Source organism: Nuphar pumila, chromosome 5, assembly GCF_984573655.1.
Source record: "Nuphar pumila chromosome 5, dmNupPumi1.hap1.1, whole genome shotgun sequence".
NCBI classification, from domain to species: domain Eukaryota; kingdom Viridiplantae; phylum Streptophyta; class Magnoliopsida; order Nymphaeales; family Nymphaeaceae; genus Nuphar; species Nuphar pumila.
Genome location: NC_143253.1, coordinates 113,294,843 through 113,311,709, shown reverse-complemented (window position 1 = coordinate 113,311,709; position 16,867 = coordinate 113,294,843). Strand labels below are relative to the sequence as shown.

The 16,867-nt window shown below is 41.5% G+C and overlaps 2 protein-coding genes across 2 annotated transcripts; both read left to right on the top strand.

Moving 5' to 3' along the window:
- The first annotated feature begins 4,749 nt into the window (after positions 1–4,749).
- Positions 4,750–6,112, top strand: LOC149838192 (uncharacterized). Its single transcript, XM_090007618.1, has 2 exons — positions 4,750–4,980; positions 5,801–6,112. The coding sequence occupies exons 1-2, from the start codon at positions 4,759–4,761 to the stop codon at positions 5,885–5,887; spliced, it is 309 nt and encodes a 102-aa protein (XP_089863744.1). The 5' UTR covers positions 4,750–4,758; the 3' UTR covers positions 5,888–6,112.
- Positions 6,113–13,723: 7,611 nt separating this feature from the next.
- On the top strand, positions 13,724–16,432 carry LOC149838191 (serine/threonine-protein kinase-like protein CCR4). Its single transcript, XM_090006442.1, has one exon. It carries the CDS (start codon positions 13,787–13,789, stop codon positions 16,055–16,057), a length of 2,271 nt encoding a protein of 756 aa, XP_089862568.1. The 5' UTR covers positions 13,724–13,786; the 3' UTR covers positions 16,058–16,432.
- The last annotated feature ends 435 nt before the right edge of the window (positions 16,433–16,867 follow it).

The following is a 16,867-nucleotide window of genomic DNA, read 5'->3' as shown; positions in this document are numbered from 1 at the left end:
TAAAGATGAGAAATTGCCACAAAATTTCTATCGTGCGAAAGTTATGGTCAACGCTCTAGGTATGGGTTACAAAAAGATTGATGCTTGTCCAAATCACTGCATGTTGTATTTCAAGGAGCAGGAAAATGACATATCATGCCCGTCATGTGGGCATCCTCGGTTCAAGCCAAAGACAAGAGGCAATGGTAGCACGAGATCAAAGGAAGTTTCATACAAGTCGCTCCGCTACTTTCCTATCACTCCTAGATTGCAGCGATTGTATATGTCTTCAAAGACAGCTAAACACATGAGATGGCATGCAAATAAAGTTCGACACGATGAAAACAAGATCACGCATCCTGTTGACGCTGAAGCTTGGAAGCACTTTGATCGTACTCATCAGAACTTCGCAATGGAAGTGTGAAATGTTAGACTCGGTCTATGTACAGATGGATTTAATCCATTTGGGGGTAGATCAACTCCATACTCATGCTGGCCAGTATTTGTAACTCCATACAACCTTCCACCAAGCTTGTGTATGAAATGTCCAAATCTTTTCTTGTCTCTGTTGATCCCTGGTCCGACCTCACCTGGCCAAAATCTTGATGTATATCTAAGGCCATTGATTGATGAATTAAAAGTACTGTGGGATGACGGTGTTACCACGTATGATGCCCACAAAAAACAAAATTTCAACATGAAGGCCGCTGTTCTATGGACAATCAGTGACTTCCCTGCATATGGTATGTTATCTGGTTGGAGCACACATGGGAGGTTGGCTTGTCCGTACTGCATGGAGGATTCCAAAGCTTTTAGATTGAGGCATGGAAGGAAGCCTTGCTGGTTTGATTGCCATCGTCGATTTCTACCCAGCGATCATCCGTTCCGACGTCAAAAGAATGCATTTATAGCAGGCACAACTGAAATGGAAGGTCCATCCTCAAGATTGTCTGGCATAGAGATTTTAAGAAGATTGCGATACTTTCTAGATGTATTAACAGATGCCCGCAGTCCTACACCCTTCCGCGGATTTGGGAAGGAACACAATTGGACGAAAAAATCTATTTTTTGAGAACTACCGTATTGGCCGACCCTATTGATACGACATAATTTGGATGTGATGCATGTAGAGAAAAATGTGTTTGATAATGTGTTCAATACAGTAATGAATATTAAAGGAAAAACGAAGGATAATCCGAAGGCCCGTATGGATTTAAAATTAATATGTAAAAGACCAGAATTGGAACTCAAAGAGTATAATGGCAAAGTACTGAAACCAAAGGCGAAGTACGTGCTCGGACCTGATCAAATAAAACATGTATGTCAATGGTTGAGACAACTGAGATTTCCAGATGGATATGTCTCTAACATTGCTCGGGCTGTGAAGATTGACGATGGACAGTTATATGGGTTGAAGAGCCATGATTGTCATATCTTTATGCAACGATTGATACCCCTAGCATTCCATGATATGTTAGACAAACCTATATGGGGGGTATTGTCTGAGTTGAGCGGATTTTTCAGAATATTGTGCGCATCGGAGGTCATTGTATCAGATGTAAAGAATCTCGAGGACTCTGTCATCACCACTGTTTGTCTGTTAGAAAAGATATTTACGCCAGCATTTTTCGATGTTATGGAACATTTGATCATACATTTGCCATATGAACTAAGGGTTGGTGGCCCTGTGCAATATCGATGGATGTACCCATTTGAAAGGTATATGTTTTTTTATATTTGTCTCTTTAATGACAGATATTTAAAATTTGAAATGTATATTCTTGTCAGATGCATGTTCGACCTAAAAAAAAAGGTTCGTAATAAAGCAAGAGTAGAAGGCTCTATTTGTGAGGCGTACACTTTAGATGAGATTTCAAATTTCTCATCTATGTACTTCGAACCTCATATTTCAACACGTTACACATGCCCGCCCCATAACGATGATGGAGAACAAGTAACTGTAGCTGACAAGCTGTCGATATTTCAACGACTTGGGCATGCATTTGGTAGTTGCCGATCAAGGCTATTGACAGATCGAGAGCAAGATGCAGCACACATCTATATTCTTTTTAATTGTTCAGCGATCGACCCATACATCGAGTAAGTATATGTATATGCAACTCAATTATAAATCCTTTTATGTTCTATATGTGGATACATGGCTCGGTAATATAAGTATTTGTGGTTTGCAGACGATTTGATCTGGAGTTGCAAAGCAAAGTTTCACATCTCACTAATGCAGAAGTACAAAAAGAACGTGAAACTAAGTTTGTGGAGTGGTTGAAACAGTTGGTAAAGAAGCTAACATAAATTTTGTACTTATAAACAACACTAAGTTACTTAATTGATCGTGATCACAATAATTGTTTATGTCTGTGCGTAGGTTCGCCATGGTGATGTTAAAGATCAAGGAATATGTGATTTAGAAAATGGTCTGACCAAAGTTGTGCAATGCTACAACGGGTATATCGTAAATGGTTATCGATTCCATACAAAAGACTACGGTATAAACAAATCAACGATAAATAGTGGCGTGTGTGTCAAGGGTAGCAGCTACGGTGAAAATGAACATGATTACTGCGGTGTTATAGAGGAAATAATGGAGTTGACTTACTTAGGCATGAATAACAGGGTTACGGTATTCAAGTGTCATTGGTTTGATCCAACTGCAACAAGACTCGACAAAGCTTCAGGCATTGTGGAGGTGAATCATAAATCCAGGTTTGGAACATATGAACCATTCATATTAGCCTCGCAAGCTCAACAAGTTTATTATACTTCATATCCGAGTATAAAAAAGTCAGATAGAAATGAATGGTGGGCAGTTTGCAAGGTGAAATCCAAACTATACCCCGAGTATGATCAGTTACAAGAAGATGAGTTAGCTGAAGACAGTGATTACTATCAATCAGATGATGTCTGTGACTTCGCTTATGGTCACGATGTTGCGCATGATATGCATGTCATATCTCCATTGGCTGATGAAACATTCATAGAGGAATGTGATCCAAATGATGTACCAAGTGGATGGGCAAACAATGAAGAAGAAGAAGAAGAAGAAGAAGAAGAAGAAAGTCAAACTAGTGACGAGGAAGAATTCTCAAGCTAGTGAGCAAAATCTTATACTACAAACCTCTATTTAAATGCATTGTAATACTTGATGTGAGTTGTATTGCAATACTTGGTGTGAATGATTAAAAATTTTATTTCAATGTATTGTAATACTTGATACGAATGATTCGAATGCATTGTAATACTTGATGTGAATGATTTCAATTATCTGAATGTATTATAATTTATGCAATTAACGAATGATTTGAATTAGTGCAATACTTGATGTCAATGATTTGAATTATTTGAATGCATTGCAATGCTTGATGTGAATGACTTGAATGCATTGTAATACTTGATGTGAATTATTTGAATGTATTGTATGACATATGTTATTTGTTAGAATATGGTTCGTGGAGGTTATAGTGGTCGCTCATCCAGTAGTAGCCAGGCTCAACCTTCATCTTCACGGGCTCCTGTGATAGGTATATCATATAACTAATTAGATGCTTGATTAGTTCAAATGCACATTCTGAGAACTTGGTGTGTATTTTTTTACAGATGATGTTGCGCCTGTACACGACCCACCTACACCAGTTGATCGCACAAGTCAACAGCCAACACAGGAAACAGGGTCTTCTCAGGCTGGCACAAGAAGACTCATTCGAATAGTGTATATCGATAATCGACCGTAAGTATTTTGTTTTCAATTATTGCATATCTTTTAAATATTTTATATTGATATTTACTGTGTAACAATTCATGTGCAGCACGAGGTTTGAGCCACAAGAAGTAGTACGGGAGATTAGGAATTCACTTCTTCAACATCTACCAGGACCAGTTGCTCAATGGAAAGAGTACCCAAAGGAGGTATTAGACAGATTGTGGTCCTCATTCATGGTATACAGTTGTTCCTCATAGTTAATGTGTTTATTATTTAATTTATTTAAGCAATGTCTACTAACTTTCTGAAAATATTTGTAGGCTTCGAATCGCTTTGCAACTACGGTGGAAGAAAATGATGCAAGGAAGGTGTGGCAGAAGGTGGCTGCCAATCGATTTGCAGACATGCTGCACACTATGAAGACTGCAGCAAAAAAAGCATCTGGCGTAGTAGATGATCCATTACTGTGGAAGGGCCATGGTCCTATTACTATCAGGAGAGATTACTGGGATGAAATGTGCGATATGTGGGCGGGAGATGCATTTAAAAATCGCTCTGCGAAGGCTTCACAAAATCGATCGAAGATGCCCGAAGCCCATCTACACACAGGTGGATCTAAGACATTTGGGAGCCACCTAAAGAAAATGGTAACTCATCAATATATAATATTAATTTTATAAGTATAGTTGCAAATTTGTGTACTAAATCTTTTGTCATTTAACTTCGCAGGAAGCAGAAAAAGGAGGCAGTGTACCATATAAGGATGTGTTTGTAGAAACACATAAACGGAAGACCACGGGAGTCTTCGTATCAGAGAAGGCGAGAACGACAACGGTATGTATTAATTCTATTAATAATCATTGCAATATATATGCAAGTCATCATAATGTTATCATTAATTATTAATGAATACTTTAAACATTATTTTGTAGGAGGCATATGAGCAACAAATGGTAGAGCGATATGGCGAAGACGCTACTTAGCATCCATCATTTGATCCTACAGCATGGGTGACTGCAGCAGGTGAACCCAAAAAAGGTCGCGTGTTCGGGTTTGGGAGTAATATGAACACTTCACCAGTTATTGGTTCTTCCAGTTACGGCTCACCAACTTCTTGCGCCGACATAAGCTCCAAGCAGCCGACTATTCTTTCCGGTGATGATGTACGCGAGATCATTAATGAATCACTGAATAACTACTTCCAATACACCGTCGCCCCCTTTCTCCGAAATGAGATCAAGGCCGCTGTTCAGGATAGGGGATCTTCGATTCCAGGTCCCTCTCAGGTATAATCACATATATAGTTTTTTTGACTGTCTTAAAGCACATCTGAGCATGGTAAAATCACATATAGAGTTTTTCTAGATGCCTTAGAACACATATGAACATGCTATAATCACATATTCAATTTTTTTACTGCCTTAGCACACATATGAGCATGATAGAATCACATATATATATTTAACTTTTTGTCTGTCTTAGAGCACATATGAGCATGATAGAATCACATATAAAGTTTTTTTGATTGCATTAGAACACATAAGCATGCTATAATCACATATTCAGTTTTTTTACTGCCTAAGAACACATATGAGCATATTATAATCACATATTCTGTTTTTTGACTGCCTTAGCACACATACGAACATGCTATAATAACATATAGAGTTTTTTAACTGCCTTAGAACACATATGAACATGTTATATATCATTTATGATAGAATCACATATAAAATTTTTGGCTTTGCCTGCCTTAGAGCACATATGTGCATGCTATATTCACATATTCAATTTTTTTACTGCCTTAGCACACATACGAGCATGATCGAATCACATATATAGTTTTTTGCCTGCCTTAAAGCACATCTGAGCATGGTAGAATCACATATAGAGTTTTTTTATATGCCTTAGAACACATATGAACATGCTATAATCACATATTCAATTTTTTGACTGCCTTAGCACACATATGAGCATGATAGAATCACATATAGAGTTTTTTTATTGCCTTAGATCACACATGAGCACATGATAGAATCACATATAGTGTGTAATTTATTTCATTATATTTTGTTTATCAATACGGACTGTTCTTTTCTTGTGTAGGCTGCTAGCGATAATCAGGGTAGTGGAGCTGAAGGGACAGATAAAGACAATGAACAAGAAGACGCACAAAATCTTGGCGATGATTAGAGGACTGTGTTGAAGAAGTTCTATTTTTTTTATTTTTCCTAATTGTAATTGTTGAATTGTAAATAATTAAACTTCTTAGTTTTAAGGTGGAACGATTAATTATTATAGATACTTGTTATATGAATTTTTTTGTGTGGTTTGTTTTTTATTTACAGGAAATATAAATTGTACAGGAAATATAAATTGTACAATTCTCGGTAATTAATTTTTAAATAAATTTTTTTTTATTTTTTTTCGTTTTTGCGACGGATTAGCGACGGATGATTCCGTCGCTATTCATATTAATCTAGCGACGGCTTAGCGACGGAATTAAATCCGTCGCCACGCCGTGGTCGCCGTTTAGTACCGGCGGATTGGCGACGGAATATAACGCTCGTTATTCCGTCGCAATTAGCGACGGACTTGGCGACGAAATTATTCCGTCGCCAGTTAGCGTCGAAATATTCGCGACGTAAGCATACTGTCGCCGCGTTGTCGCTAATCCGTCGCTAACATCGTTAGCGACGGATTAGCGACGGATTAGCGACGGAATGTGGTCGTCGCTAATCTACTGCTTTGTTGTAGTGATATTTGATAATTTTAAAATATTATAAAATAGTTTCATTTTATGGCTGCTAAGAAGGGTGAGAAAGATGTTTGAGAGAGAGAGTTTCCTCAATTTATGCAGGGGAAGAGAAACGTTTGAGAGAGAGAGACTTTTAATGAAAACTCTATGAAAATGCCCTAAAAAAATTTTAATTACATTCTCAACTCAAATGACAAGGATGTCAATTGAGAAAAAGTTATAAAGCATCTATTTTTTTCACCTGATACCTTGTTATTGCTTCTATGTAGATACTTATATAAGAACGCGGTGTCTTTGTTGTGTCCTTGTGATATAGACTCGGAGTAGTGATGCCCACCCCATTAGGGGTGCAAATGATTGGGTTCAACCGGACTATGATACGAATCCAGCACTTGATTTACAAATACGGATCAGTAAAGTAAGATCCAAAGGTGCATTTGGGTCGGATGCAGATTTATGTATTGGGGTTTTTTTTGAATTTGGATCAGATTCGTATAATCTTTTTGTGTCGCGTTGTATGTCAGGATACGAACCCAATCTGATCTATTTACAGTTTTTACATGTGAAAACCTTGAAGTTCAGCCATATTTTACCGGATCCCGTATTGCCATATATATTTCGAATGTGGACTCAACCTACATCATTAGATCTTATTCAGTTCTATACATATATTTTGGATCTAGTTCACAAAACTTGGATCCATTTCCATCCCTAATGCTCATTCAAATAACCGAGTATTAAAACCCACGAAATTTAAAAAAAAAATTGGACCTAGGTCGGACCCGGACCCGCCAACCTGTTAGGGTTAAAAATCGTAGAGGCGAGGGTTTCTTTTACACCCTCTCCCTCGTGCCGTAGCTGTTCCCCTTTCCCGTCTCGTCGAACAGGGAAACCCACAAAAGGTTTCCCGATTTACACCCCCTGTGCCTTTAAGAGCATGCAAGGGTGAGGGAGGAGCCCTCACCCGTGCGCTCTTCCTCTCTCCAGGTACATCTTCTTCTTTGTCTTTCTCTTTTTGGGCTGTCGGAGGGTCGGTCGGAGCCCCTCTGTCGTGCCTTTCCCTTCTCCCCCTTTCTTTTGTGTTCGTAGGGAGACCGGTGGCCCCCTGTCGCGCCTCCCCTCTCTCTGCATTTGCTGGGAGGCTGGCAGGAGGCCGAAGCCCCCAGCTGTGCCTCCCCTCTCTCCCTGTTGACAGGGGAGGGGTTGAGCCCCTCCCTTTCTGTTGCTGGCGGGCAGGGGCTCGTCCCTGCCGCCTTTGGGATTCCGACGGGCAGAGGCAATGCCCTTGCTGCCTCTCACTTTTTCGACAGGCAGGGGCTCGCCCCTGCCGCCCTCCTGTTTTTGGCTGGCAAAGGCGATGCACCTGCCACCTTTCGGTTTCTTGCAGGCAGGGGCGACGCCTTTGCCGCCTCTCTGTTCTTGGCAGACAGAGGCTCGCCCCCTATCACCTCTCTTTTTTGGTCAACAGTGCCCCTGCCTGATTCCCCCCTTTCAGTAGGACCAACAGGGTCTCTGCTTGTCTGCCTGGAGCAGTTAGTGCACGTCATCTTGTGTTGGGACTTGTCAAGCTCGAATCCCAGTGGTATAGTTGTATAGCTGGTAGGGGTTTGCTTAACCTCAGCCTTCGGGTTAGCCAGTCTGGTCTGGGCTCGCCAGGTTGCTGAGCCCACACATGCCGCCACTACTTCTACTGCATGGGGTCAACCCTGACTCAGTCAAAACTTCTTGTATGTTAATTATCAATTTTATTTGTTTACAATTAGCGCAACAAAGCACGCTCGCCTCTGAGTTGATTTTGAGGTACGGGTTCCCCTCTTGAATGTGCGTGAGAAAAAGGGAGCAGATTTGCATTCCATAGAATATTTTAGTGGAATCCTTATTGAGAGGCAGATTTGGGGGCTTGAGGTACCGGGAACCCCAAATCGACAAATTTGGGGATTTCGGATCGCCGATGTGGGGAGTTTTGGTTTGCTGAGCAGTAAGGGGTATACTGCGGGGACTGTTAGAAACTCAAATCAAATATTTGGGGATTTCGACTGCCAGAGGGCTAAATAAATTAAAAAAAAAATCTAACACGTTGGAGTTATTGCATTTGAGTGTTTTTCTTATGATAATATGCAGGTTTGTCTGATATGCCTGTCCAACATTTGGAAAGTTTTTGTAATATGTTTAATATTCTGACATGGGTATTGGGCATTGAATAATAGGTGGAAATACCTGCTCTGTGTGTATTTTGTTTGTTATTATAACCTGCAATACGTGGTGCGATCGTGGTTTATACATGCATTTGAACCATGAATCTGTTAATGCATGTGAGTACAAATCTGATAATGTACAATACATATTTTTCAGTCATAAAACCTTGCTTAGGCATGTACTGTTTTAGAAAAGAAGCAAAATTTAGGTCCATTAATGGGCCCTTGTGAGTTGTTTTGCACTTCACGATCTGGCCGACCCGGTTAGCTAAGCCTGGCTCGTCTGGCCAGACTTGTCGATGATTGGACAACCCTGCTGGGCCCAACTGGACTGAGTCCAGCAGGCCTATCACCGCTGGTGAAGCCGCAGGGCTCAACCGAGCCACTCGGCTGAGCCAGCTTAGGTAAAAAAAAAGTCTTGTAGCATGTGTTGTCTCTGTATATTTCCAGACTTTTGGCAAATGGGAGGGTTTTAGCTATGTGCATGCTGGAACAAAATTTTCAAATGCCTATGACTAATTAAGTGTGTATGATTCAATGTTCAAATATAGTGTTGACTACATGAATAATTTGTGAGCATGTGTGAAATATGAAATCTGTGGATTTTATGGCATATGTATAATTGTTGAGTATCTACCTACTTAGGGTGAACCCATGCGTTAGCTGAAATTATGCATCTATATTAAGTCTGAATATTGAGTATGAGTATGCATCAATTGAGTATACCTAAAAGAAAATATTTCATTGACAATTGAGTATTTATTTGATGTACCTATGCATTGATATGAATAGTTCTATTCAAAGGGAATTATGCATTGATCGGTGTATGCCCACTTAAGAAAAATTATGCTTCGATATGAATATGCATCTTCAAGGTAAGTATGCAAATGATATGAGTAATGCCTAATGAATGAAGTCATGCCATGGAACTGCATGTGTGCAGCCTTGAAATTCAATTTCTAGATCTGGGTTATGTTCATGTATGTGGATGTTAACACATGTTATGAATGAAAAGTTTCATATGCCTACATTTATGGGATACGTTTAATTATCGTGCATTTATGGATTGGTTTCAAGTGCATGTGCATACATGAAATCGATGTGTGTTTAGCATGTATAATCATGTATAAATGTTCTTATGTACTTGTGAATCATGAATAAATGCATGTGTGCTAAGTGATTACAAGAAAGCAATTGCGCATAGATGGTAAACACATGCTTATGACTGTGGTAGCTCATGCACATTGTTAAATTGGTATGAATGAATGTGCATTTGGAATCATGTTGGTATCATTGCATATATTGCATATTGTTATGATTTTTGCATACGATGCATCGATGTTCGAAATGAATCATCATGGGCCTGGTGGGCCTCGAGCTTTGCATTGCTCTTCCTTTATGTATTTTAAATGCATCGCAAAAATCACATTTATTTTTATTGCACAGTTCTATGTGTTTTCACGGGCGGGAGTCCCATGATGGTTCTCGTAGGGGTAGATGTGAGCTTTTGCCTTTGCTTTTGCATGCTGATTTGTAAAACTTAATAAATGACTTTTAACTAAAAAGATAATAGATAAGAACAATGTAATATGCGTTCTGAGACCTCTCATCGAAAGAATGAGAATCTTAGATATTCGGTTTTGGGGAACCACGAGGATACAAAAAAAAAACTTCGTGTGCACTAATGTTTACCCCTGAACCCGATATTGAGGTTCTTTCTCCTGACCACAGTTTTAGGGAGAGTCCACCACTTGACCTGGGGGTGGTGTGTTCGACACAACTGTTGTTTTGATATACCAAAGAAGTGACACTTGTGGGCGTGGAGAGTCCCTGATATCCCAACATTAGATGTGGATGTCTAATATTCTGAAGATGATTCGGTGGAGGGCTAAGTTTGGAACCCAGTAATAAAATACAACTTGTGTGTTAAGCTACCATGAGAACCTAACTTGACCTCGAAGATTTTACCCGTTTGGTGTATCTGCAGGCAACGATAATTAAAAAGAACTTAAATTGTATGCATTTAATAAGGCATGCATATGAAAAAAGAAAAACTTAAAGGGAAGATAATAAAGTGTTTATGCATTGCACATAAATCATGCATAATCCTGCTATGCATTAGAACATCATATTTTACATATTTTCTTAATTGTTACATGTTGGTGAATGCATTATGTTTAATTTCTAATGCATGTTAAATGTCTTGTTTACTTAAATCGTGATTTCTGTTATTAATTAATGTTCTTTTATGCTTAATAGATGCTCCATGTTGCATGAATGCTTAGTTGAATTATGTAATTGTCATAATTGTATTCTTTTAAATTATTGTATGAAATCTTATTTGTATTCTTTATGCTTATTTATTTCATTAGAGGGATTCGTACACAGAATTCTTCGAATTTTTGACATCTTCTATTTGTGATTTTTCGCAACCGTAGAAGATCAGTAAAGCGACTAGTTTCTGGGAGAGCTACAGGTGTCACGTTTTTGCTGAATAGTTCACAGAGGGACAACGTGACTAAGTCTTTTTTTTTATTTACTTTTATGTCATTAAAATAACTCTGATATATCTTTTGTAATTAATGTTAGATACTCTCTTTTTCATGATTAATAAATAATGAGTTGCTATGGTTTGTGATGATAAATGTAAGCTCTATTATGGTTTGTTGTTTTATCCAATTAAGAGTGGAACTGTAAAAGCCCTGGGTTTCTGAGAATGTTTTCGCAATGGTTAAAAAAAATCCGTATTTTTTCAAAATGTATGAGTTGGGGTCGTTATAATTTTAGCTTATCCTCTTAGCTGAGCTCAACTCAAACTGGACCATCCTTATTGGGTTCATTTGAGCCTGTCCATCCCTTCTAGCTAAGGCCATCATTCAACTCCTCCTAAGGAAGCCAAAGACCCAAATTCAGGCTATAGCCAATGTGATCCAGTAAAAATGTGAGCTATCCAATGATTCAGATCCATTCAACCAAGGCCTAGTAAGATGCAAATAGATTTTGAAACTCGTTGGGGTGTAACAAGTCCGGCCCCTATGGATCACCTAGATTTGGTAGGAAGCTGCATATGATATGTTTGTCTAGGACTTCAACACATATGGTTAGAGATGTCAATGAATCAGATTTTATCTGATATCCGACCCAATTTGATTATGTTTAGTTGCATTTGGTAAGCCGAAACCATATCTGATTATAATTGGACTAGGGTATGATTTTGATTTTTTACTATCAAATCCGCCAAATATCTGAATTTTGATGAATATCCTAATATGCTTATACGTAAAAAAGTGGATTTGTTATGAGCTTTTCACCATCCTCCGATTCCGAATCTGAATTCAAATCCATTTAGCCAACATCCGATTAGTCAAATATGGTATTGGCCACATCCTATCGGAATCCGACCTATTACATCCCTACATACGGTCTAGTTGGATAGAGACTATGGATGGGTCCATGACCCATCTTGGACGTTGACCCTCTGTTGGCCTTAATTTTACCAAAAAGGTCATATTAACCAAGAACATTTTTTGACATTGCTTGTTGACCATAAATTAAAGGCTCTCTAATTTTTTTAATAAGGTTAATAATTGACTTGTATGGGCCTGGATCTTCCTCGATATTTCTTGTATCAGATCTTGACCATTGAACGAACATTGTGCGGTAGAGATTTAATTTCTGGATTGGTTTGAAACTGTAAGAAATGTCACATCGTTTGACTGTTGACCAAACTTAATTTATGGGCTTGGCTTAGCTGAGCCGAATGGATCAGTTTGGATTACAGGTGGCTCGGCTTGTCTAGCCAGATTGCCTTGATGTGGGCTGAACTACAGTTGACCTGAATCTGAATCCGGATCAGGACAACATCCAACCACACATGGTTGAATCCAGATCCAATTTTTACCTGTTCATACTGGATGCAGTGAGAAAATATTGAAAAACAAGCACTTTGCATGTAAAAATTTATAAACATAACAGATTTAATCTGGATTTGAATATAGATCCAATAAAAACCACTGGTTCGAATCTGAAAAAGTCTGAACTGATGGATCTGAATACGAAATCAGATCTGATTTGGAGATCCATAATCGAGAAAAGCATATCAGATGCTGATCAGAGGCATGACCCAATCCAATCCATTCGCAAATTATCACGAGTTTTTGACTGCTGATATTTTGCTGTTTATAATGTTTGTCACGAAGGTGATTGATGACCGGGCATGGGCGCTTGATCGCGTCAGAGTTGACCCCCTTGAACATTTACCCAAGAAAAAAATAATAATTTATCGTGAGATTTTTTTTTGTGCCAAGATAATTTCGTGAACAAGATCCGAAGTAGGGTAGAAGTGGATCGGGTTTTTGGTCAGACCTACGCTTTGAATCCAACACTTTATTTCTGGATTCGGACATGTAATCTTAAAGGGAACAAGGACCAGATTCAGATTTATACACTTTGAATGTTTTTTGGATCAATGTTTTAAGTCGGATCTATATTCTGATTCAGATCTAATCTGATCCATCTGCACATTTTATACGTAAAACCTTCAAAGTTGGTGGTCAGCCTTCTTTTAAGGTATCCAGCATTACCATATATATTTTGGGTCTGGATTCAATTTCCATCATTGTGTGTGATATTAAAATTTAGAAACTGATCCAAATCTACTACAAAAAATTGGATTTGGATTTGTATTTAGATTTGGACAGATCCAGCCATATCAAATCCATTAACAGCTCCAGCCCGCAGTAAGCCAAGCCGCGTACCGTCTCCACGTGGAAAGAACAGGTCAAAAAACAAACAATATATAAAAAAAAAAACGAGAGACCCTTTCCGGCGCACAAAATCCACATCCCACTACCGTTCATCTCCGAGATGAACGGCCCACAATGACGTTCTATAGACCGAACACAATAAACAATCATTCAACCAAGATCTCTTCTTCTTCTTCTTGGTCATCGTCTGACCATGAAATAATCCCATCGACTTAGTCCACGTTCCCTCCCCCCTCTCCTCTCAAAACCGCGTCTTTCAACTCACTCCCTTCATAACACCACCAACGTTTCTTGTCTTCCACTCGAACCAGATCAACAGAAATCAAAGGAATTGAAAGAGGGGAGGGAAGGAGATGAGCTCCTCCAGCATTTCATGAATCCCCAATACGCTTCTTTCTCCTCTTCCTTCCTCTTCTTTCTCTTTCTAGCCATCGTCTGCTGCCCATCTTCAGCCTCTCTCTCATCCCTCGCCATCTCCCAATCTTCGACTGGAACGGTTGTCTGCGGTCTGATTCCCAGCCAGAGAATCGCCACCATCAGATGCTACAGCTACGACCGGAGGCGAAGCTTCACTCTCCTCCCCGGCGTCGGCTTCGATTCCATCGCCGCCGGCACCGGTTTCGCCTGCGCGGTCAGGTCGTCGAATTCGTCCGTATACTGCTGGGACCTGCGCTACCCGTCAAGCCCTAAGCGGATCTCCCGCGGCGTATCCGGGATTACCGATTTTCAGGCGGGCTTGGCTCAGGTCTGTGCGCTCGATGCCGGTGGTGGACTCGACTGCTGGCGTTGGCGCGGGTTCGCACGGCCGTACTGGGCGCGGAATCTGTCCAGCATCGCGGTGGGGGACCGGTTCTTTTGCGGGCTGCTGCGGGGTTCCGGCGAGGTCAGATGCTACTGCCCGGGTGAAGGAGGTGACTGGATTAATTCGACGCCAGCGGATCCAATGCTGCTGGTGGCTGCTGGAAACCGGCATGCCTGCGGTGTGACTGACGCTGGGAAGGTCGTGTGCTGGGGACCGGGCATGGGCGCTGGGCACCAGGTGCCGGAGCACGCACCGTTCGAGTTCAACCAGCTGGCACTCGGAGAGAACCTGAGCTGCGCTCTGCGGGCACACAACCGGACCGTGGTGTGCTGGGGGGTCGCTGGATTCAAGCTGCCAGGTTCGCTGGATCGGACCGAGTTTCTTCGCTTATCCGGGAAGGGCAGCATGTTCTGTGGGGTCGTGTCGGATAACTACTCCGTGATTTGCTGGGATGCCTTGGGTGGGTCCTACTCCCCACTGGCATTGAAGTACGTCCTGCCGGGGCCGTGTGTCTCAGAGTACCCATGCCAGGTGGTGCCGGGTTCGGCCAACCTGTGCCCGGTGGGTAGGTCCGTAAGCCTGCCTTGCAAGATTTGGCCCCGGATCCCAAATCCTCCTCCAGAACCAAATCCAGCTGCCCCTGGCAGGCGCAGACTAGCGTTTCTGATAGTAGGGTGCGTAGGCACTGCAATTGGGATGGCCTCCCTTGCGTATCTCTTGGCCACACGTGTCTGTCGAGGGCAGGGTTGCCGGGTTCACGACTCTGGCCCGCTGGAACAGATCATGCAGGTGCCTGGAACCCAGCCCGGCCAACAACTGCTGCCAAGCCGCGAGCTGGGTAAGTTGTTAAGCTTGGGGCCTGGAGCCAAGCTGGAAGAGTTCCCACTTGAAATGCTGCTCAAGGCCACCGACAACTTCTCTGTTCGCTGCCGGATTGGGACTGGCAGCTTTGGGTCGGTGTACCAAGCAAATCTCCCGGATGGGCGCCATGTTGCGATCAAGCGTGCCGAGGCACCCTCGCCTTCAGCTGTGTACGTCAGGCACTACCACCAGGACAACGAGCACGCATTCCAGGCTGAGCTCGCCCTCTTGTCACGGGTCAACCACAAGAACCTGGTCCAGCTGATCGGGTTCTGCGAGGACGAGACCGACGGGGTAGAGCGGGTGCTGGTGTACGAGTTCATGTCTAATGGGGCGCTCCACGACCACCTGCACAAGATCGTGCAATTGCCGCTGCAGGGATGGGTGCCACGGATAAAGATCGCGTTGGACACGGCCCGGGGCATAGAGTACCTCCACACCTACGCCGTGCCACCAATCATACACCGCGACATCAAGTCGTCCAACATACTTCTGGATGCCACATGGACGGCCAAGGTCTCGGACTTTGGCTTGTCGCTAATGGGCCCCACCGACGAGTCTGGGCACCTATCCCTCCAGGCTGCAGGCACGGTCGGGTACATGGACCCAGAATACTATAGGCTCCAGCAGCTGACCACAAAGAGTGATGTGTACAGCTTTGGGGTCATGCTGCTCGAGCTGTTGACAGGCAAAAAGGCCATACACAGGGACGAGGCTGGGTCTGGGCCGAAAAATGTGGTCGACTTTGCGGTGCCCAGCATAATTTCCGACAAGATCCATTATGTGCTTGACCCAAAGCTGCCCCCGCCGACGCCCTATGAGATCGAGGCGGTCACCTACGTGGGTTACCTTGCAGCCGACTGCGTGAGCCCGGAGGGCAAGGACAGGCCATCGATGACCGAGGTGGTCAGCAGCCTAGACAGGGCCCTTGCCGCCTGCACCGGGACCCTCTCCAGGTCCAGAAGTCAAATCTCAGAGTGAGCACAGGCCCAGGCAACTTTTAAAAAGAGGAGGAAAAAAAGAGAGAGTGAAGGGCAGTACCGGCCCAGGAGGGGACCATTTGTGTGTATATTTTTTTGCCTCTTTATTCTTTGCTAAAAGAGAGAACCAATTAAAAGCTGCACATGTGAGTTCATATTTCTTTTTTCTTTTTTAGTGTTGCAACTTGGAAGAATTTAAAAAAGGGGTTTGAAATGGTGGAGGGAGGGAGCTTTAACTAGGTTGGGATTTGACAATTGGTGGATCATGATTGGACATAAAGTTGAGTGGGTGAGAGATTTGATGAATTTACGATAAAATGGTTTATATGACAAAGTCAACTAAAGAGATAATGATAGTTGGAGTCACTTGAATACGAGAACAAGAAATATAAGCATTTTCAATAACTTTTTTTGGCAAATTCATCAATGTGGATGCTCTTGGCATAGGAAATTTACTAGAAATCAACCATTGGATAGTGTATTTTAGATGCTTGAATATTTGTGAATATTATGAGCCATTGATTTCAAAGCCTTACAAAAATCTTGTGAGCCGGTTTTGATTTGGGTTCTGATAAAATCAAGTATGCAGATTACATTTGTAGGGTTAGATTCAAGAAAAAAAAACTAAAAAATCATTCATAATAGATGAGTAGAGGGTTGACGCTCGCTTAGGCTCATTTAAGACTTGGGGTCACATTTTAAATATCAAAAACTTTTGTTGGTTTGGGGCACAATTTGAAGACAAAATGCTTTGATGTCAGATTTCTCATCTTCTTTGGGTTGTCACAAATATATATATATATATATATAT